The sequence below is a fragment of the Leptopilina heterotoma genome, unplaced genomic scaffold (genome assembly GCF_015476425.1).
Source record: "Leptopilina heterotoma isolate Lh14 unplaced genomic scaffold, ASM1547642v1 Lhet_6, whole genome shotgun sequence".
NCBI lineage: Eukaryota > Metazoa > Arthropoda > Insecta > Hymenoptera > Figitidae > Leptopilina > Leptopilina heterotoma.
In genome coordinates, this window is record NW_025111137.1 from 4,090,198 (window position 1) to 4,115,298 (window position 25,101).

At 24.7% G+C, this 25,101-nt stretch overlaps 1 protein-coding gene across 1 annotated transcript in view; it reads right to left on the reverse strand.

Annotated features, from left to right (window-relative positions):
- Positions 1–5,514: 5,514 nt before the first annotated feature.
- Positions 5,515–25,101, reverse strand: part of LOC122509104 (probable G-protein coupled receptor Mth-like 1) — a 335,089-nt gene continuing 315,502 nt past the window's right edge. The window contains exon 7 of the mRNA XM_043622884.1: positions 5,515–6,173. Within this exon, the coding sequence (XP_043478819.1) occupies positions 5,840–6,173 (334 nt within the window). The 3' untranslated portion in view covers positions 5,515–5,839. The remainder of the gene's footprint in view (positions 6,174–25,101) is intronic.

The window sequence follows — 25,101 nt, forward strand, 5'->3', positions numbered from 1 at the left end:
ACCCTTTGAAAAAAAAGTTCTAAAAAATATCACACTGCAAACGTATTTAAAAAATTGTAAAAATTAAAATTAAATATTTTCAATAAAAATAAAATTTCTTTAAATTAGTTTTTATAAATGTAGTCTGTTTTTTTTAAATGAATTTTAAGCAATTTAATTTATAAGTTTTTGGAAAAAAATTTGAACGTAAAAAACTCAACGTGATGCACGTTTTTTTTGACATTCTGCTTATTATTAATTTCTAACAGTTACCTATACATCATTACTGGCAAGCTACCATTTTCAATGGTGTACTTGTAATAAAAAAAACACAACAAACTATTAAAATAAATTAAGATTATAATATAAGGCGTGTCTTAATTACTTTTTCTACTTTCTAAAAGTGGTTTTTCGTCTTTGTCGTTGACGAGTTTTTTGTTTTTTTCTCCTCGCTTGATTATTTTTTTTTATAGATCATATAAATACATATCGTATAAATCACGGTACAGATCTACTGACAATGAGTAAATCTCGATTAAGTTTTGTTGGAAATTACAATTGAAATATTCCAGAATCGAGACTTTTCGCAAATACTACATTGAAACGAATGTACATTCTCTGTTTGTCCTGTTTATGAGTATACTTATTTATAATTTTAATAATTAATGTAATATTAATAATAATCGTTTTCATTTACCCGGTGAAATGAGTCTTAAATTTTCTATATAATATTCGACGGATATATTTAACGTAATACAATGTTATTTACAAGAGCGTGTGTATGTGATGACGCGTAATTGTGAAATTAATACTTGCGACATTTCGAGGTGTTTCAATTATCCTCGAAATTAAATAATGATTCACACAAAAAATGATATAAATTTCAACACATTTTTTTCGTTTTTTTTTTTTTTAATTTTAGAAACCATAAAGTTTGTAAATTTAAGTGTTTTTTTTTTATTTTTAAAAAATAAATAAAAGTTGCGGCGTTAATTCGAGATTCATTACTGACTCTCTACCGTACGCACTGCATAAGATAGAGTCCATATTTTGGATACAGTTGTAGAATAAAAGGAAAATATTTTGGAAATATGTTGAAACTTATTTTGACGCAATAAACAATATTTTAAATTCGAAAATGTCTTAACAATTCTCTCGAGTTATTATTCAATTACGCATAATCGTGTCTGTTTTATAATCTACTGTACTTAATTAATAACATTAATTATCTTCATAGCTCTTAAAGCACACATTTACACAAATTTTTCAAAATCGATAAGTACCTGAAACTGTTTTTGTTTTAGCTGCCTACATAATTCTACTTGTTTTTTAGGCCGAATTTTTGGATTCTATTAACAGTCTAGGGATGGAAATAAAAAAAAAATCGAAACAGTTTCAAGAACTTCGATTTTGCTTTTTTATCACATTTGTCGCGTCAATTTAAAAAAAAAATGAAAATTCGTAGAGAGAATTTTTTTTTCCCGATTAGATTTGTTTCACATTTTTTTCTGGATTTCATACGAACATTGAAATATTTTTATGTAATAATTGTAATAATTGTAAATAAATAAAATTTTAAAAAAATAAATAAATACGAAAAAATTATATATAATGAAAATGTCGAGACTTGAAATTAAAAATTAAATTAAAATTTCTTTGATGAAATGAATTTTTTAGAAAAAATAAATTCTAAATAAAAAAATACTCTGAGTGGAAGATTCTAACAATCGTTTTTTTTAATTGAAGAGTATAATTTGATGACTATTCAATCGTGATATGACATCCAGGGAGAGAGTGAAACAAAGGTGACAAAATAGGGTGCAGTGTCCACTACATTCACACTTTCAGTCTCTTGGACGCACCTAAAGAAACAAATAATTTATCTATATTTTCTTGGTCTCGTTTCATCCAAGTGTTCGAAAAAAACGGTTCAAAGCACCAAAAAATCTACTTTACCGACTTTCGATATTAAAAAAAAATTTTTTTTTAAAAATTATACCCAAAGATAGGTAGAGGCACCTAATTTATTATCCACTCTTCCATTTTTTGCAATTTTCAATTGCAATGGGTTCTTTCATTTAGGCAAAAATTGTTCGGAAAAATTTTTAGTTTGTCAATTTTTTGATTAAAAGGAAAAAAACTATTTCTTTCTAACAAGTCTTCAGAAAAAAAAAAATTGAGGATAATGCCGGAAGAAAATGGAAACACGTGTGAAAAGAAATTGAAAAGATTTTTCAAAACGATAGGAAATTATTAATCAATTTGTAACGAGTGCTCGGAACCGTCGCCTTTCGTTTATAGAAAAGAACCAAAATAAGAAATCTAAGATCTAGAATGAAGAAGGGGGAGAGGCATACATAAAATTGCTTTCGATCTCTCGTCCATTTGAAAAAGCGTGTTGGTCTTGTCATCGATAAAAATCCGCAGAAAATCCTGGATTTTTGTGCCGTCGATTATCGCGATTCAATTTCGATTAGGCGAAGTGTTTCTTTTAGTTTATTCCTTTTTTCCTTGTCAGCTCGCCACTTTGTTTTTTTTTTAAATTTTATTTCTTTTTCTCTGTGATGATTCAGAGGAGAATCTGTTTAATGAAATTCGGCACGAGTGAATACCATGTTGAACAAGGCAATTTCAGAAGGCATTGATTTTCTCGTGTGTATTGTCACGTTGACTCTGTTATGCCCTGTGAGTCACTCAAAAAAAAAAAAAACACAAAAAACACAAAAAAAAACATTAAAAAAATAGTCTCACAATCAGTCTACTTTAAAACAATGATCGCTCGTTATCGACACTCACGTTTCTACAAGCGGAAACAATCACGATATCAAAAGCCAATCAAACTCTTGGAGTGCGTAATTGCCATAGAGAAGTTTCCTTTACGCATCGATCGACTATGACTTTTGAATCCGTTGCTTTTTTGCGGAAATGTTGCACTAAATCTCGAGACATCTTTTAGTATCATTTTTGATACTAAAATATTTTTTTTTGTCATTTATTATTTTTATTTTCCTTGAGTAATAAAATATTTGTTCATCCAAACATTTCCACTGTTTCTTTGGTTCTTGAAAGTAAAGGAAATTTCCTTCAACAAATTTTTTGCAGTTTCTTCTGAAATTTTTCTTTTCGGAAAATATCGGACAAATATTTTTCATCAGACTTTGAATATTTGTAAGAAAAATCGGACCCAAGAGTTTTTTTCACAAATTGTTCATATTTCTTCTTGGAGAAAATTTTAGTAATTTTTTTACTCGTTTTTCGAATCGTTCTTCTAAACAAAGTTAATTTCCTTTTTTTAGATTTTGAAATATTTGATTTGAAACAGTTTTCGAAAAAATTGTTTTCTATTTGAAGAAGTTTTATTGAAAAATTTTTCAAAAATGACTCTTTTTAGATTATAATAAACTTTATAGGAATTCAATCGAGAAGAAAAACAATGAAAGAATAGGAAGAAAAATATCGCAACTCTAATTTCTTGAATGATGACAAAATTTTGATCTTTAAATAGAAAAATTTTTTGGAGTAGAGTTAAAAATTTAATGTTAGAAAAATTAAATTTTTCATTCTTACACTTTAATTTATTTATATATTTATAATTTTTTTAATTAAATTTAATAATTAAATTAATGAATAAAAAAATAATTAAATTTAATTATTGAATTAATTGGTAAAAAATAATTAAATTTAATTATTAAATTAATTGGTAAAAAATAATTAAATTTAATAATATAAATAAATAATATAAATAAATTTTTTTCCATGTAAGAAATAATTGATGTTATTTAACTTTTTGTTTTGACTGCACGATAATTATTTCTTTAGTAGGAATATTTTATCATAAAATTGAGGTATATTTTTCAAAATATTCTCTACAAAAAATATTAAAAAAGTTTTTGAAAACTTTTCAAATTTTTTACGCTTTTATAGGTGAGAATAATTTTTTATTCTTCTTTCAAAAACATCCCTGAAAAAATTTCCCAAACTGATATTTTTTTGGAAAATTTTTCAAATGTTCATTTTTCTTTAGAATATTTGCAAAAATAAGTAAAATAGTCCGAAAAAAATATTTTCATCTAGCCAATTGCGAATAATTGAAAATTATTCTCTTTTCAAACCTAAAAATACAAAAGAGTCAAGAAATTTTCGATTTTTTTTTAAGAAAAAAAATTCTTGACAAAAAACAATTATTTATTCTGAACAATTTGGAAATATTCCTCTTGGATAGCAAAAGTCTTAGATGGAATCTTAAATTTTTAAGAAAGAATCTAACGGACATTAAAATAAAAAGTTAGTCCAATGTCATAATTTCGTAATTTAAAAGAAAAACACAAATTAAATTTTAAATTTGTCTTGGTAGAAAGGCGAAGAATTTAATTATGAATATTTAAAACGATTAAAAGTTGTATTTGAATAAAAATTACAATTTTCTGTCAATAAGAAACATTTGTTAAATTTTAAGTTATGTTATTTAAATCATTTAGTATTGCCGAAAAATTATAATTTGTTTTTTTGAACAAAAAATGTTCAAAATGTAGAAAATTAAATTCTTTGCGCTTCTACCAAAATAAATTTTAAATTTAATTTAACTTTTTTTTAAAATACGAAATTATGACATTGGACTAACTTTTGTTCCGATTGTTTGTCGGATTCTTCCTTAACCGTAAATAAGAGACACTTACAAAGATGATTTTTTTCTATAAATTTTCATTATATAGAATTTAATGATAAAATTTTTTACGATCTGAAAAAATTCCCCAAAATTGAGAATTAGTTTTATTTGATTAGAATTCTATTCATTATATCCAAATGATAATTAGAAAAATTATTCAAAAATGAAAAGTTTGCGGGAAAAAAAAAGAATAAATTGTCAGTTTAATGTTGAGCACCCGGAAAGAGAATCAGGTAAAGTGGAACAATTTCTTTTTTTCTTTTTTTGGGTACGATTGAAAATGTGCGGCTATAAAAAAGGATGAAGTACCAATTTGGTATCAACAATGGCGAATTTTAATCGCACGCGAGTCATTGGTCTCGAATATCAACGTAGACGACCGTGAGCGACCATCACGATAGAACACGAATTCTCACAGTGTCTCTCTTTCTCTCTCTCTCACACACACTCTCACACACATTTACATACACATATACTCTTTTCTCTCTGTTATAAATATGCAAATCTTGAATGCAATTGTGCGAGGCGCGACTCTTATGCAAATCTATGCTAAAGAATATCGAAATTCGGACGCACACCTGACGCATAAATAAATAAAGAAAGTACCCCATTTGCGTATTTGCCCGATTCTAATCACTCTCTCTCGACTAATTGATTTTCTTTTTTAAGAAAATTTTCTCGACTTCGTACAATTGCATTCAGTATTTTTTTTTTATCATCATAATTATTTTTTTTTTTTAACTTTCACCTCTGGTAAATTTCAAAGATTCTTTTTTCCTATTTTCTAATCTTCGGTTCTAAAGGGATCTCTACAAATTTCTAGAACTAGACTTTTACAAAATCTTAAACATAGTAAATTACAAATTTTCTTTTCTTTTGAAAAATGACAAAAAATTCCTTTTTTTTTTTATAAAAAAGTATCAAAGGTATATAGAGTATAGATTCGTAAAAAATAATTTCGACCAGAGTAAGTTTTATGTTGATTTTTGAAACCAACATTATTTTTCTTTTTTTGAAAACAGTTGGTGGTTGTTTTGTTTTTTTTTGTCTTCTTTGACAAAAAAAAATCAATTTCCAAAATTGGAAATGGATTGAAAAGCTCGTAATTCTTACACAAAAGTGAGAGAATTATTTTTGTTTTTGGTTGATCCGAGGTTTGGCGAAGAATTTTTTGTGTATGTATAGGAAATATGTTTAACAGATGGTTTCTAGAGGTGCAGTTTTAGTGCTGGGATTTTGCGTGACACTGTCGCCCATACTCGGCATTCCATGGCTAGTGGTGCTGAGGCCGTTGCCCTGCCTTCCGGCGCTGGTCCTCGGGTTCCTGCTGCAGATCCTCTTCACGGCAGCGCGAACTTGCGGTTGGCAGCCGACGACAATGAATATAAAGACACCCTGGAACGCATTGATCACATCTGGAACGTACCACAGATAGGTCGGGCCACCAGCTGCCCAGGAGACGACGTCCAGGATCCATGTCACACCCATAACCACCACAAGTTTCATGCAAACTCTTCCCAAAGCGGCACTGTAACCAAAATAATAATCAAACTTATTAACACACAATAACATTTTTTTTATGTTGACATTATTTTCTTAATCACTTCAGTCATTCAGTGTTAGGTACAACTGTAGACGTACTTTTTAAAGTAGGCTTACGTATGATATGTATATATATATATATATATATATATATTTATTTATGCAATTTATATTTAATATATTAATAAATTTCGAATTTTGAAAATCTGACATCATATTCGAAATCAACGACCCCAAAAACCCCCGAGTAAAAAGTTTCAAGTGAATTTAATCATTTTTTAAAAATAAGTCCGCCATATTGGATCCGCCATTTTGAATTTTTAAAATCTGACTTCATATTCGTAATCAGCGACCCCAAAAACCCCCGAGTAAAAAGTTTCAAGTGAATTTAATCATTTTTTAAAAATAAGTCCGCCATATTGGATCCGCCATTTTGAATTTTAAAAATCTGACTTCATATTCGTAATCAGCGACCCCAAAAACCCCCGAGTAACAAGTTTCAAGTAAATTTAATCAATTTTAAAAAATAAGTCCGCCATATTGGATCCGCCATTTTGAATTTTAAAAATCTGACTTCATATTCGTAATCAGCGACCCCAAAAACCCCCGAGTAACAAGTTTCAAGTAAATTTAATCAATTTTAAAAAATAAGTCCGCCATGTTGGATCCGCCATTTTAAATTTTGAAAATATGAAAAATCCGACTTCAAATTCTTAATCAGCGACCCTGAAAACCCCCTATAAAGTGTACGTTATTAAATTCCTTGACTAGAAAAATGTATGCTTCAATGGGTTATAAAAACTTTAAAAGTTACTTCCACATTTTTCCAAAAATATTTAAAAATAATACTTTCTTTACAATACCATTAATTTTCTAACTTCTAATTGAATTAGGTTCAAAAATAAGTTAATCTAAGCGTCTTTTAATGCTCTACACTGAAAAAAAAAGTTCATTGAATCAAGTAAATGCATTTTCTTGACCTGATTTATTTGAAACAAACCCATATTTTCTTATTGGAAGAAATTTATTTTCTTGTGTCAAGTAATTTTGAGCATTGATCAAAGTTATTGAAATAAGAAAATATGGGTTTGACATAAGTAAATATCTTACTGTTTCAAACGAACTGTTTTACATGCGCCAAGTCTCGAAAAAGTATTGAATCAAGAATATCATGTTCTCACGTCAAGTAATTTACCTTGAGTCATTTGGTATCTTGAGTCAAATAATTTTTTTATTTCCTTTAAAGCAACTATTTATTTCATCCAACACCCATAGTCTTGAGCCAAGAAAATGGGAAGATTAATACAAGTTAATAATTGTTTCAACTCAATTAAAAATTATTTTGTTTCAAAGAAATATTAATTAATCTAAGCATTTCTTTTACTTGAAGCATTTCTATATTCTCATGTTTCAAAATCATTAATTTCTTGCGAGAATGTTATATTTTCTGGAATGAAATATTTTATTTATTCAATTCAATTAAGTGTAAGATCTTAATATAAGTAAATATTTGTTTCAAGTCGATTAAAAATTATATTCAATTAATCCCATATTTATTTGAAGAAAGAAATTCATTTTCTTGTGTCAAGTAATTATTAGCATTGAACAGAATTCTTGAATTAAGAATGTAGTATTTGGCGGAACTAAATATGTAATTATTTCAACCAAATATTTTACTTTTCCGAAGTACCAAAAAGTATTGAATCTAGAATATATGTTCTTAAGCGAAATAATAAAGTATTGTCTGGAGAATTCATGTTTCTTGAATCGAATCATTTTATTTATTTGCTTTGAAACTTTTTTTTACTTAACACAATGCCGGTGTTCTTGATCCAAGAAAATATTTTTCTTCAAATGTATATGCAACTTAAATATCAGTTTTTGAAAACTGTCCATTGAGGCTAGGATGGCATAGTGGTAGCGTGACGGCTTCTGGTGCGTGCAACCCGAGTTCAATTCCTCCGACCGTGGAAAATTTTCTTTCAAGGTATATTTGTTGTATTTGTGTTAAGTATTAATTAAATGTAAATATATATGTAAAATAATAATTATTTAATTATTTAAATAAAAAATATAAATGTTAATTAATTAAATAATAAAAATGTTTGACCTAAGTATTAGAAAAGATGGGATGGAGGTAAGGGGGGGGGGGGGTAATTTAAGTAAATAATTTACTTGTATTGAGAAAGTATTTTTTTGATTGAAAACTATAAATTTTCTCAAATCAAGAAAATATTTTCTCGGACAGAGAACATACTTTCTTGATTTGATACATAAATGATTTTGAATTAATATATTCTGCATTTCTTACATGCTACTTAATTTCTTGGTAGAATTCCATATTTTCTTGGATCAAGAATATCTGTTCTTCTCACAAAATAAATGTTTTCTTCATTTAATCTTGAATTACTTGAACGAACGTTACAAAACATTGAATGAATCGAATAAAATAATTCAATCATCTATATATATTCTTAGAACAAGAAAATATTTTATTCATTTAATACATTTTATATTTCGTATAAGAAGATTAACTTCTTGGTCGAATTCCATATTTTCTTGGATCAAGAATATATGTTCTTCTCCCAAATATCCTATGTCAAGAAAATCGTTTTCTTGAATCAATACTTTAATAGTCTTGGCCGTATTCAATCCCACGATTTTCTTCAACCAAGAAAAATTTTCTTGGTTCAATACTTTTTTTTTTCAGTGTACAAGTTTGTTATGCGATTTTTAAAGTTTCTCCTAAATTTCTTAAGAGAATTTTTAAAAAATTCTTATTTTTCAAATTTTAGATTTTTAAATGCGTTTAATATCTCCGGATAATATGGACGAAAAATGTTCAATAAGAGTTCAAAAGATGACACTAAAAAAACTCTATAAAATTAGATAAAAACATTTATAGATGTCCTGACTTTTTTTTAAAGTTATAGGCAAAAAAAAAAATTTTTTAAATAACAAGATTTTAACAAAAGCCAGTCTAAGTAAGAGAAATCCTTTATCTTAATAGATAAGCCATTTTAAAATTCGTAAAACTAGCATTGGATTCGTAATAAGCAACCCCAAAAACCCCCCAAGTAACAAGTTTAAAGTTATTCCGATGAATTTGAAAAAAATTATCCGCCATATTGGATCCGACATTTTAAATTATGAAAAACTGTCATCGGCTTCGTAATCAGTGACCCTAAAAACCCCCTAATTATTATATTATAAAATTTTGTTGCATTTTATTGTAGAAAATGTATTTTCACTTAAAAATACGAATTTTTTATGCTTTATTTATTTATATCAATCTTGATGTCAAACAATATTAATTTTTGTCCTGCATTTAGAATTTTGAATTATAATTTCAAAATTCAAAATGTTAAATCCAATATGGCAACTAATATTTCTAAAAATTATTTAATTTGCTTGAAATTTGTTTCTTGGGGGTTTTTAGAGTCGCTGATTAAGATTGTTAAGAGAGATTTTTAAAATTCAAAATACTGAATTCAATATGGCTGACGAAAAAGTCCCTTTTTAGATCATTTTGACCCATTTTTTTTAAGGTTTTTCCCTCGAGTAATAAGTTTCAAGCAAATCGGAGTATTTTTTAATTTTTTTTGTCCTCCACATTAGATTCGCCATTTTGAATTTTTTTAACACGATTCCTGATTTGGAATTTGTCATGAGATTTCCAAACTATAAATTGGCAGATCGAATATGGCGATCATTTCTTTGAAAATTCATCAAATTTGCTTGAAATTCTTCGCTTGTAGGTTTTTATAGCAGTTCATTACGATTTCAAAATTAGTTTCAAAATTCAAAATATCGGATCCAATATGCCTGACAGATTTTCTTAAAATGCATTAAAATTCGAAATAAGCGATCATAATATCCCTCCAAAAAAAATATTTTTCAAGATAATTTAATGAATTTAAAATAAAAATGCTCGCCATATTGGATCCGCCAATTTGAATTTCGGAGTCGCTGATTATAAATCAGATGTCAGATTTTCAAAATTCAAAATGGCGGATCCAATATGGCGGATAAATTTTCAAAAATTCAACAGATTTCCTTCAAAGTCGTTTGTCGGGGGTTTTTCGGGTTAATGATTACGAATCCGACTTCTGATTTAAAAAATTCAAAATATCAAATCCAATATGGTGGACAAATTTAAAAAAAATTTAACGGATTCCTTTCAAACTCGCCTTGCTTGAGTGTTTCGTTTGAGCAGTAAAAAATATTTATCTTTAACGAAAGTAATTCAAAAGCTACTTGCAATTCCGGAAGTGCCCAATCATTCTCGAGATTCAGAACCTACATCAGAGACTGAAGAAACATCTGAAGAATATGTAGATATTAATCTTTTCCAAAGAGAAAATTATTTAAATGATTTAGAGCTATCTGTCGATGAGGACGATAATAATTAAGGAACTTTTGTTAGTGATGATTAAGTGATAATAACTTTTAAATTATATGAAGATAATGACTTAAATTTAAAATTATTATTAAAAATACTAAAAAAAAATTTTTTTTTAATTAAAAACAGTAAAATAAAAAAAATTGAGTCACGTCCACTTTCGATGAATCTGGGTCCGGCAATGAGCGAATAACCATTAAGATTAAAATTCTTAATGCCTTTTTAAATCCGCCATTTTGAATTTTGAAAAACTGACGTTGGATTCGTAATCATCGATCACGAAAACACTCAAGCAACGCGAGTTTGAAGGGAATCCGTTAAATTTTTGAAAATTTGTTCCCAACATTTGATCCGTCATTTTAAATTTTGAAAATCTGACTTCTGATTTTTAATCAGCGTCTCCGAAAACCCCCGAATTTTTTTTTCTTCATGATTGTTTTTACCCCTAAAAACAATAAAAAATTGATCCACCAAATAAAACGTCTTGACAAGGGTAATATTTTTTTGGTTCTACTTCCTGACGAGGATTTTTATATGTGCAAAATAGTTTGGGGTGGTGTAAAACTATATATTCATACCACCAGATTTTATAAAAATTAAATAATTGGAATTTTGAAAAATATGAAATAGTAAATTTAAAATAATGTTTTTGACCACTTTTATCAGTTACGCATCATTGCGAGTCTTTCTGTAGGTACTTATAGGTAGTAATTCATATATGTATATAGCACACACATTTTCTTCCTTAAGTCGATATTTTACAAAATACTTTAAGCCCATAAACCAAGTTTTAAGAAGCAGATAAAAGCAAACTTTACGAGAAATAAAATAGTTTCGCGAATATCATTTTAGATGGTAAAAAATGAGGAAAGGAGACGAACGAGTTATAATACGTAAACACTGCATTTTGCGAGTCATTTAACGGATTCGCAAAACTGAATTTGCGAACTACAGAAAAGCAAGTTTTTTTTTATTATTTGTTTCGTAGACATTTCTCAAGATAGGATCGTAATCTTAAAAAAAAAAAAAAGAAAAACGAACGGATGCTACTCACAGCAGAAGTGAAACAGACATTCTTGGAAGTAACGTCTCTCTCTCTTTCTCTGCACACTGAAGGAAAACAGTAAAAGATCGACGAGGAAATGGCATATCGTCAAAATGATAACTTTATTTGTCATTTCGAGGGATGATATTTGAGATAAAAAAAAAGTTGTGATTTTGCCCCTTTTTCTTTTGTAACTTGCTCGTATAGAAAATGGACCCGAAATTTATAGTTTTGTCAATAATAACTTTCACGGTTTTTGCAACTCGCTCTCTTTTTTCACATTTATAGCCAACTTTTGTCACGAGCGCCAGGAAATAGTTTTATGAACTCGAACTAAATTTGTATTGCCGCTCCATATGCGGTGAAAGAAAGTCATCCTTAAATTTTTGTTTCGAAAACTTTATAATAAATGCATTCGAGCATGAATTCTTGAAAGTTTTAAGAATTTTAAATTCATTTGGTCTTAAATTTCTGTTATTACTTATTTAAATTCATAAGAAGAAAATCTCAAGCAAAAGTTGAAAGAGATCGATAATTGTTTTCAATATCTTTATTTCTTTCTACATTCGCATGTCATTTCATCTCATTTTTGAAAAAATTTTCACTTGCCTAAAAATATTGTAGTTGTAGAAAGTTTTTAAAAATCATTATTGTGAATTTGAAAGACAGTTGAATAGAAAAATTATTACATATCTGTAAATTTATAGAGCAGTTGATTTTAATTCTGAAGTCAATTTCCGAAAATCCAAAATGGCGGATTCAATATGGCTGATTATTTTTAAACATTCTTTTAATTCGCTTAAAACACATCACATTTATCAGATTTTTTATGTCACTGACTTTGAATTTGACATTGGATTTAGGAAATTATTATTAACATAAAATCTGATAAAAATTTTTAAATGAACAAATTTTAAACAAATGTGATCATTAAATTTGTATATAAAAATTTGTATTGTTTTATAGTGAAAATTTTTTATTTTAATAGAACATTTTTTATAGTAACGGTTTTTTGGTATATTTACTATTCTATAGAAAAATTTTTAATTTTTTATAGGGCAAAATTTTTAATATTTATAGTTCTAATTGTATGTTTCAAATTTTCAAAAAATTATTTTCTATCGAAAATTATAAATTTGAAAACTGAACAAAAAGTCAACAAATAAAACAAGTTGTAAATAATTTTATTATTAAAACTAGCAAATGTTACGAGCGCCAATTATTTCCAATACAAATTTAACTAAATTCCTTGAAAGAATTTTAATTAACTTTGAAATAATTTAATTATTTTCATAAAATTTAATAAAATTCTTCGAAGGAATTCAATTATTATTTTCAATACAATTTCAATAAAATTTCTTAATCGAATTCAATATTATTTTTAAAAATATTAATAAAATTCTTCAAAACATTTCTATTCTTTTCAAAACTTTAATAAAATTCTATGCAAAAATTAATTTATTTCAGATTCGAAATTATAAAAAAGAAAAGTTATAGAAAATTATAATACCTAGCATTATTTTAATCAAAATTTCATATTTTCAAATTAAAAATATCAGGGTAGCCACAAAAATTTTATTTTTCCCTGATTTCCAGACAAAATTTTGACTTTCTCCCTGACCCTAAAGAATATTCTGATTCACTCGAAAAATGATAAGATAATAAAAAAAATGTTCTATTTAATTTATTTACGAATTTTTTTAATTTGTAAAATTATTAGAAAAAAAATCCAATTATACTTTTTCAAAAAAATTATTTCTACAGAATAGTTAATTAATGGTATGAAATATTTATATTTTCAAAGATTTTAATTTGAAACCTTTTCAAAATTCAATTATTTCTAAAAATTCACGCTATAATGCTTAAATAATATTCTATTTTCTATTAGAAAATTCTGCGAAAATTCGATTATATTCAAATACAAAAATAAATAATTTATTGAATAATTAAATGTTTCTTAAAATTAAATTCTCATAAAAAATGTTATCAACAAATTTTTTAAATCATTAAATTCTTTGGATGAATTTTAATAAAATTTTTAAGAAAATACATTTTCCGAGGAATTTGATTAAAACTGTATTAAGAATAAATGAAATTCTGCGATGAGTTTTAGTTATTTATAAAAATAATTGAATCTCTGTAAAAAAAAATTATTATTTATGAAAATAATTGAATTTCTAAAAAGAACTTTATTATTTATGAAAATAATTGAATTCCCAAAAAGAATTTTATTATTTATGAAAATAATTGAATTCCTGAAAAGAATTTTTTAGTTTTTAAAAAATAAGAAATTATTGTCAGAAATTGAAAAAAATGAAGGTTTTGTATTAAAATTCGTGGTAATTTCATATCATTAAATGAAAATGTTTTTTAATATTTAAAATCATATAATTTAAAATGAAAAATAACCACAGAAAAATTAGAAAACAAAAATGCAAACAGAAATAACTAACTTCAAACTGCGGACAGATATCCGGAATGTACAACGATTATTAATATAGATTTTTTAAAAGCAACATAAATTTCAGATAATAGAAAAATATATGTCTGGTAATAATTTTCAGTCGCGATTGACGTATAATAAAACATTTTCAATTTTAACACAAATCGTTTATAAAATTGAGGAATTGTTCTTTTTTTCATGTACATATATGACACTCCTCTTTACTAAATTATGTTAATATTTGATCAATTGGGTTCATTTAATAGGTCACACGAAAATGTCAGAGATTGAATGAACGAATTTCATTATTCATGTGCTCAGCTTTCGTTCTTCGAGTTAAGCTGTTATTCAAATGTAGCTCACTGAATAATAAACACGGCTCATTAATTTGTGAATAAAGAAAATCCTTGTTTCTAGAGTGAGAGGGAAAGAGAGAAAGAGATTACGAATTAAAAACAGAACTGAGAAGAGTCAAATTGATCGAGGTCGCTAGATACATATTACAAATTACTAAAGGAGTGAATCTTAATAAAGATCCAAAAAGTAATTAATAACATTAAAAATTTTAAACGCTTTCTACACTAAGAAAAAACTATTGGTCCAATAGCACCAATGTTATTGAATTCAATTTTTTTTTTGAAGCAACTATTGGTCCAATAGCGCCAATGCTATCGAATTCCATTTTTTTAAGCAATAATTTCTGTATTGAATTAAGAAAATCATCGAATTTTTGCAAAGAATTTTATCAAAAAATTTTATAATAATTGAATTCCTTCCAAAAATTTTATTATTTAGAAAAATAATTGAATTCTCGCGAAGAATTTTGTTAAATCGAAAAATCTAATTAAATACTTTTTAAAGAATTTCTTTGAATTTTTTTAAAATAATGTTTCTTTAATAATTTTAATTAAAAATTTTGAAAATAATGGAATTTCAGGAACAATGTTTTTCAAGTTTTTAAAATAATCGTGTTTGTTAATAATTGAAATTAAACATGTAATTATTGAATTTTATTAAAATTTATAGAAAATAATAAAATTCTTCTCAGAATTTTATTACAATTTTCTAAAATAATTTAATTTATTCAAGGAATTTTGAAGATTCAGAGAAGATTACCTATTGAATTTTTCCAAAAGAAATTATTAAATTTATTTTTAAAAATTGAATTCTTCCATGAAATTTTATTAAAATTGTATTAAAAATAATATTGAATTTTTACAAAGAATTTTACTATTTATAAATAAAATTTAATTGTTTTAGAAGGATTTATTAAAACGTTAGAAAATAATTGAATTCTTTCGTGAAATTTTTTTGAAAATAATTGAATTTTTGCAAAGATTTTACTATTTAAAAAAATAATTGAATTTTTCGAGGAATTGTTTAGAAGGATGTATTAAAATTTTAGAAAATAATTGTATTCGTTCGTGAAATTTTATAAAATTTTTGTTTAAAAATAATTGATATTTTGCAAAAAATTTTACTATTTATAAAAATAATTAAAAATTCTTTGCCGAAATTCAATTATATTCAGGAATTTTTATAAAATTCATTGGAAAGTTCAATTTTTTTTATAAAGAACAAAATATTGTTATGAATATTGTTATGAATACATAACAAGAATTTAATTATTTTCAAAATTAATAAAATTCTTCGCAGAATTTCAATTGTTATTTTCAAAAACTCTAAAAAAATTATCGTCAACATTTCAATTATCTTTATAAATGAATAAAAAAATTCTTCGACAAAATTCAATTATTTTCAGGAATTTTAATAAAATTCATTACAAAATTCAATTATTTTCAAGAATTTTAATAAAATTCTTTGCAAAATTCAACTATTTTTAAATTAATAAAATTCAATTCTTTGTTCAATAATTTAATAAAAATATCTATTATTTTAACAAAATTTCCCAAAAGAATTTAATTATTTAGAAAACAATTTTGACAAAATTCTATCCGAATGTTTAATTATTTTCTAAAATAATGAGAATTTCACAGGAATCCAATTATTAAAAATAGAATTTGAATGAATTTTTTTGAAAAAAATCAAATGTTTGAAAGTTTTTTATAAAATTCTTCGCAATAATTCAATTATTCACTGCAAAAATTAAGTATCTTAAAAGTAACTTTGCAGTCACTTTTATTATTGTACTTCTTTTTGCAGTGTATTTTCATAAATAATAAAACTCATTGCAGAATTTCAATTATTTTTAACACAATTTTTATCGAATTTCTCGAAAAAATGTAATTATTTTTAAAAATGTTTATTAAAATTCGTCAAAAGAATTTAATTATTTAATAATTTTTTAATAAAATTAAGAATTCAATTTTGGGAAACATAATTGAATTCTCGTAGAATTTTCTAATAAAAATTGATTTAAAATTTAATTTCAGTTAAAGGTTTAGATAATAATTGAATTTTGGAGAATTTAGGTACTAATAATGGCAATTTTGAGAAATAATTGAATTTTGTAAAGATTTTAATTTAAAATCTTTGAAAATCTGAATTTTTCATAATTTTAATTAAAAATTCTATGAAACTAATTTTCATCGAAAAGCTTAATCGAAATTATTTAAAATTATTTCAAGTTTTTATTTTCTGAAGTATATTTAATTGAAGAATTTCCGAATAATCGAAATTTCACGTAAAATTAAATTTTACAAATGGAAAAATTTACAAATTTACAATTTGGAAAAAAATTGCAAATTAGCAAAAATTATTTTAAAAAATTAATTTAAAATACATTTTATTTAAAAATTGTAAAAAATAGTAATAATCACTCGGTCATCTTTAATTATTATTGTAAAATATGAAGACGTCGAATACTACGAGTTGAAGACTCGGAAAATTTCTGAAAAATATTCAATTATTTTCTAAAATTTTAATAAATCCTTCGAAACAATTTAATTTTATTTATAAATAGTAAAATTCTTTGTAAAAATGCAATGTTATTTTTAATACAATTTTAATAAAATTTCATGGAAGAATTCAATTTTTAAAAAAAATTTTAATCAGTTTTTTTTATTTTTATCAGTTATTGGATTTTTAAAGGTGGTAAAAGTTACATATTTAATAAAACATTGAATTTAACGATAATTCATTTTAATGATCTTGTTAAATTCAATGTTTTATTAAATATTTAAACAACCGAGTGATATAATCATATAATATTTTTAAAGTTATTTAAAGTTATTTAAAAGTATTTAATAATTTTTAGAGTGAATCAGAATATTCTTTAGGGTCAGGGAAAAAAACTAAATTTTGTCTGGAAATCAGGGAAAAGTCAGGGAAAAACAAAATTAAACTTGTGCGATTTTTCATTATTTCAACCCTTTTTTTTACGAAATGATGAATTTTTAAGAAATTATGATGAATAGTTTTGAAAGTGACATTAAGGTGCAGAAAAATTTTGTACATATTTAAAGACTGTTAAAACTTTCAGGGTGGTAAAAGAAGACTTGAAACGATCATGTCAGAGTGGTACAGATCATATTTCGAGAATTGAGAGACAGGAGCAGAATTCTATTTTGGTGGGCCGCTAATTATTATGAACAGGCGCCACAGTAACGCTTGGTCGGAGGCGACAACGAGAGAAGCGAGAAAAGAGGGCAAAATGAAGAAAAAGGGATATATACGTGAAACTAAACACAGCAAAGGAAACCGAGAGCAAAAAAAAAAGAAAAGAAAGGGAAAGAGAAAAGGAAACAAAACACAGAAAAAAAAGAAAATGTCCGAGGAAACATGCACCTCGAAACTTGTAGAGAGGTTGCAACTTGCTTGGAATAGCCGGTTCAAAAACAAGAAGATGGCGAAACACCTCACTCTCATTCTCCTCTCTAAGACACGAAACACTTTTTGCCAACTAATGCGCGAACTAGTGTTCTCTTACTGTCCCTCATTTATTATTTTAAATTCTCGGACCTGATATATGTACTTTTCAATGGGAACATAAACCTGCTACAGAAATAATAAATATTCTTCTGCTCTACTCAATTAGGTGCCCTAACGAAGTAATCAACTGTGATTTATCATCAGGAGCAAACGAGTCTTCGAATCGTTTTAAGTACAATTTACTACCAATCCATTTTATTTTTCTTTCTTTTTCTCCTCCTTTTTTTCGAAACAATTCAAAGTCACGATTTTCGACATAAAATTTGACATGTCTTTAATTTACAATCAATTACAAAATTGCGAGCAAAATTGTTTATTACCCATTTCTTATACATTTTAAAGGCGATTTTCCATTCCTAGGGAGTAAAATTATCGTTTCCACCCCTAGATAGTAAAATTTCATCCTCTCCTTATGGAAATTGTAAATAAAACGCATTTTTTTTACCTAGGGGAAGAAATTGCCATATTTTTAACCCTAACATGTGGGGAGAAAAAAATTTACATAGTAGGTTCAAAACAATGTTCTCACATTTTATGAATTATATTTGTACTTTAAGCTGTAACTAGGTTTGCCACGCAGCGCTTTTCCTCATTTCAAATTCCCTGACTTTTACAGGTTTTCCAGGTTATAAATAGAATTTTTCCAGGTTTTTAAAACTACATTTATATTTTACCAAATTAAATAATTAGTCATTAAAATTTTTCTATAGGAATGAAGATTTTCAAAAATTTTAAATTCAAACATTTTTGAAATTAAACAACTTATAAAAAATTGAAGGAAATGAATTTATCATTCGGTAATTAATATTAAAGATGAAAATTGTTAACTTCTTTCACCTTTAATATTATAAAAAAAAATTGTTATGAAACATGAGTGATAAAATCATTATTTTATATTATAAGAATATTGTTACTGTAACTCATTCAAAATTACTTCAATTCAATTATTGTTTTCCAGAATTTTTAACTAAAATTCTTCTTTATAAAGTTTAAATTAATTATTTTTAATAATATTTGATAAATTTCTTTAAAACTTTTCAAATCTTTTTGTTTACAATTCAATTTTACGAAATTTTATCGATTATTCAGAAATTCTTCAATCAAATATATATTAGAAAATAAAAACTTTAAATAACTTTAAAAAAAATTTAATTAAACTTTTTGAAAAGAATTAAATTTACACAATTTACAGTTAAAAGTATGAAAAATTCAAACATTCAAAGATTATAATTTGAAACCTTCTTCAAAATTCAATTATTTCTAAAAATTGACGCTTTAATACTTTCTCTCTAAATTTGAATTAGTAAAAATGTTTACTAATTGGAATTAGTGACTGACTTTTTGCTTTTGAATTAGTACATTTTACTATTAAATTAGTAGAAACGACTATGTATTTATTAGTAAAATCTGCTAATTCGAAAGCAAAAAGTCAGTCACTAATTCCAATTAGTAAACATTTTTACTAATTCAAATTTAGAGAGTTTAATATTAAATTACCTATTATTATTATTAATCTAAAACATTAACTAAAATTCATATGTAAATCAATTTTTATTAGAAAATTTTACGAGAATTCAATTATTTAAATACAAAAATAAATAATTCATTGAAGAATTGAATGTTTTTTAAAATTGAACTCTCATTTAAAGAATTTTATCAATAAATTTTTAAGTAAATAATTAAAATTCTATTGATGAATTTTAATAACATTTTTAAGAATAATTTCATTTTTCAAGAAATTAGATTAAAATTGTATTAAAAATAATTAAATCTCTCTGTAAATAATTTGATTGAATTGATAAAAGTTTTTGAAAATAATTAAAATTTTGCCCTGAATTTTATTTAATTTTTGAAAAAGAATTGAATTTTTGAGAAAAATTTTATTATTTACAAAGATAATTGAAAAATTTTATTATTTATACTTAAAGATAATTAAAATTGTAAAGAGATAATTGAATTTGATAATTGAATTCTTATTGAGACGTATTTTAATGTTTCTTTTTAAAGAATTTAATTCTTTTGTGAAATTTTATTGCAATAGTAGATATTGAAAATAATTGAATTTTGATAAATTATTATTGAAATTAATTAAATTTCTACGAAGAATTTTACTAAAATCATTTTGAAAAAAAATTAATTGTTAAAAAGAATTTCATTAAAAATTTTGAAAATAATTTAATTTTTTCATGAAATTTAATTAAAAATGCATTGAGAATAATACTTAATTTATAATAAATAAATTATAGGAAAGATTTTTCAAGTAATTGAATTTCTTTGGTGAATTTTAATAAAATTTTTAAGAATAATTACATTTTTCAAGAAATTCCTTTAAAATTGTATTAAAAATAATTGAAATTCTCCAATGAGTTTTATTATTTACGAAAATAATTGAAATCCTATAAAGTTTTTTATTATTTATTAAAATAATTGAACATTTGTAAAAAATTTGATTATTTATGAAAATAATTGAATTATTGCGAAGAAATTTATAAAGAATTTGTAAGTAATAGAATTACTGTAAAATTTTTTTTATTTAATTAATTCATTCAAAATTGAAATTTTACAAAATTTTAAATTAAAATCTTTTGAAGTTTATCTATCTATGAAAATTGTAGACGCAACTCTTTCAGAATTAAATTAATTTTGAAATATTTAAGAAAAATTAGATTTCAAGAATAAGCACAATAATTTTAGAAAACAATAATTTTCCAGGATTCTGATAAAAAATTCCCTGACTTTTCCAGGTTTTTTCAAGGTTTATAAAATTCCCTGCCATTTTTTAGAATTTTCAGCAAAATTTAGTTTTTCAAAATTTGCTCAATTTTGCTGAAAACTTCTTTCTCAGGGGTTTTCAGGGTCGCTGACAACGAATCTAAAATCAGATTTTCAAAATTTTCAAAATTCAAGTTGTTGGACATTTTTTTCAAAATTCAGAATTTTTCAGAGTTGACATTTTGGATTTCGAAAATCTGACTTCAGATTTGTAATCAGCGACCCTGAAAACCCCTGAGTGATAAATTTTATGCAAATATGAGAAATTTTGAAAAAATCTCCGCCATATTGGATCCGCCATTTTGAATTTTGAAAATTTGACTTTAGATTCGTAATCAGCGACCCAAAACACTCCCGAATAACAAGTTTCAATAAAATCCACTGGCTGGGTTTCTTGGGGGCACGAAAGTATAATTAATTAAATATAATTAATGAAATTAATGAAATTAATTAAATTAAAGTTAAGTATAATTAATAACATTAGAAAAGTTTTTCTAGAATTGAATTATTTACTGAAATAAGAAAAAAGTAAGGTATTGTTTTAAAAATCATTGTAATTCAAAAGTTTTAAGGTGAAAAAAATTTAAGAAGAATACAAGATTTTTAAGTTTTTAAAAAATGTTTTTGAACACCAAAAATTAAAAGACTTTTTGTAATCATTCTAGAAATTTGATATTTTTACAGCAATCAGCCAAAAATTCCCTGATTTTCCTGATCAATTTTAATTTTCTCAGACATGCTGATTCCCCTGGCGTGTGGCAACCTTATGAAAATTTTAAAAGTAAAAATTGTTTTCTACCCTAAGGCCAAAAATGTCCCTTTTTAACCCTAGGACATATAATTACTAAAATTGTACAGAAATAATAATATATTAACCGGAAAGCGGTAATGAGAACGGAAATATCAACAAAAATTCTTAAAAATGAGAATTTTGGAGAATTTTTATAAATCTTTGAGAGCTTGCATAAATTCTGTAAAAACTTGTGTAAAATGTACGTTATTACTAGAGCAAAGAGATCCATACCATGAAGCAAAGAATTAATAAGAAGTACTATAAAAATGAAAAGTAGAAAGAACTTTTATAGATTTTTATCCAGAGAAAATGATAGTTTCTGTCTTAGAGAAATATAAATTGCTGGCAAAACTCGACATCCGAGGGAAGGTGTAAATCTCTCAAGTGTGAACACCTGTCACTATGAATCCATAGTGTGAAACGAATGAAATGTCCGATAGATTTATCGTGTTCTAAAGCTTCATCTATATCGCTATTTTGTACTTTTCGTTTTGCTTCCATTCACAATCTGACAAGATGCTCACGTCATTTCAATTTAACGCGAATTTTATTATATCAATTCACTATTATCGATATAATAATCAATATTCGTCATTTTTTTATTTTTTAGAAAGGAAAAATTCTATATAAAGCTCAAGAATTCTTCTATTCTGCTAGTTAAATTCCTCTCTAAATCAACTATTTTTAATAATTTTTGAAAAAGTTCTTTGAGAATTTGCAAATACATTTGTTTAAAATTCAATTTTACGAAATTTCGATTATTCGAAAATTCTTCAATGAAATGCACTGTAAGAAAATTTTTGGAAATTTTCCCAAAAAAATTTAGGAAGCAAATTCCACTAATTATTTAGAAAAATTTACTAACATAAATAAGGGAATTTTTCTAAAAAATTATTGAAAACTTCCTATGAATTTAGAAATATTCTCACATGAAATAATGTAGAAAAAATCCCCAAAGTTTGGAAAAATTTTCTACGTTTAGGAAAATTTCCTTATAATTATGGAAATATAGTAAAATTTCTGAGAATTTGGAAAAATTCCCATATTTGAAAAAATTTCCATTTAACTTCAAATGATTTTAAAAAAAAATTAAATTAAACTTTTTCAAAAAAAGTAATTCTTCAAAATTGCCAGTTAAAAGTGTGGAAAATTCAAATTTTCAATTATTTTGATCTGAAACCTTTTCAAAATTATTCAATTATTTAAATACAAGAGTAAATAATTTATTGAATAATTGAATGTTCTTTAAAATCTAATTCTTATAAAGAGTTTCATCAACAAATTTTTAAATAATTAAATTCTTTTGACGTATTTTAATCAAATTTTTAAGAATAATTACATTTTTGGAGGAATTTGATTAAAATTGTATACTAAAAATAATTGAATTCCTGCAAAGAAATTTTATTATTTATGAAAATAATTATATCCCTAAAAACAAATTTATTTTTTTTTAAAATAATTGAATTCATAAAAAAAATTTATTATTTATGAAATTAATTGAATTATAGCGAAGAAATTTATAAAATTTTTTTTTAATAATTAAATTCCTGTGCAATTTTTAATATTTATGAAAATAATTAAATGTTTGAGTACAATTATATTAAAATTTTTTTCTAAATAATTATAATAATTCTTTTATGAAATTTTTTTAAAATAGGAGAATATTGGCAATCATTGAATTAAGAAAAATTTTTCAGATTAATTGAAATTTTGCCATGAATTTTATTAAAATTTTTGAAAATTGAATTGTATTACTTTTTAAAATAATTGAATTCTTATGATGAATACTATTATATATGGAAATAATTGAATTTTGCAATGAATTTTATTAAAACTCCTAAAAATAATTGAATTTTATAGAAGAATTTTGCTATTCATTTATAAAGATAATTGAAATGTTCACAATTTTTTTTTAGATTTTTTGAAAATAGTTGAACTTCTGCGAAGAATTTGATTAATTTTGAAAATAATTGAATTCTTGTTATGAATATTGTTCTGAATGAAAATAATTTAATTTTTAATTTAATTTTTTAATAAATTTTATAGAAATTCCTGAAAATAATTGAATTTCGGCGAACAATTTTGATATATATAAAAATAATTAAAATATTTTCGGTAATTTTTTTCCAAGTTTTGAAAATAATTGTATTTCTGGAAAGAATTTTAATATTTATTAAGATAGTTGAATTCGTTGAATTTTTTCAAAGAATTGCCTTAAAATTTTTAAAATACAATTATTTTTCTGAAATTTTAATAAATCCTTCGAAACAATTCAATTATATTTTGAAGAGAATTTAAAAAAATTTTTGAACATAATTGAATTTTTGCGAAGAATTTTATTACTTTTGAAAATAATTGAATTTCTGCAATTATTTGTAATTCTCCAAAATTCAATTTGATAAAATCCTTTAACTAAAATTTTTCTATAAATCCATTATTTTTAGTAATTAATTAAATATACTACATATATTGACAAATTTAACTAATTTCAAGAAGAATTTGAATTATTAACATTTTATTTATGATGTTTTGGTTGTTTGGATTTAGAAAAGTTAAAATGTAATTTTTGTTTAAAGTAAATCCATGATCTTAGTAAATAAAAATAATATTTTATATTTTTCGCTTGCTGTCAATGTCATCGAGCGGAAGCTTATAGATAAATTATTTTTATTTACTAAGATCGTGTATTTACGTTAAACAAAAATTACATCTTAATTAACATTTTATATTTATGAAAAAAAAAAATTTGAATTAAAAATTTTGAAATTCTATTTTTTTTAAAATTGCTAATTATATTTTTAAAAGTATGTATAAGAAGTTAGCCGTGCGCTTTAGCGCGTGAATTGTTGCTATAGTTAAATAATAAATATAGATACGAATGTTCTCTTAATTTCAATGATTCCTTTTTGTTCCTCAAGTGCATAGTGGCAAATTGTGCAAGTCAGAGCGAGTGTTGTTGTTACGTTTTCATAGTACCGCAAACTCATGGCGATGATTATAAAATTCTTGAGTACCGGAATGCCTTTCAGTGCAAGAGATCGTCTCGGAATGTTCGATATCATCGACAGCTACATTCACGAGTGCAGGAAGTGTATATAAGCATCAACCAACATATGTACATATATATATGAAAGCCTTGTGCTTTTCCCTTGTATATTTTCCCTCAACTCATCCAAAAACACCTCTTTATTACCACTGCTTGTCGATTGGTCGATAAGGTCTCATAAAGTCCAAAAACCAGAGATCCAATTTGCATAGGCAACTTAAAATAACTCTTCTCTCTCTTAATGTACTTCACTTCAATAAGAGTAAACGCCAGTGCGCACTTAAAATCACTTCAAAAAAAAAAAAAAAAAAAAAAATCGCTCTCAAAATATCAGTCGTGAAATTTGTAATCCAATCATGTTCTTGAATTTATTAAAAGAATTTCCCTCGTTTCTGGTAATTTTCTATTGGAAAATATTATTAGGGTTACCGCAAGTCAGGGAATTCAGGAAAACATCAGGGAAAAGTCATCGATTTTTATTAAAAGTACTGGGAAAAATTAAATTTTTAGAATTCATAAGAA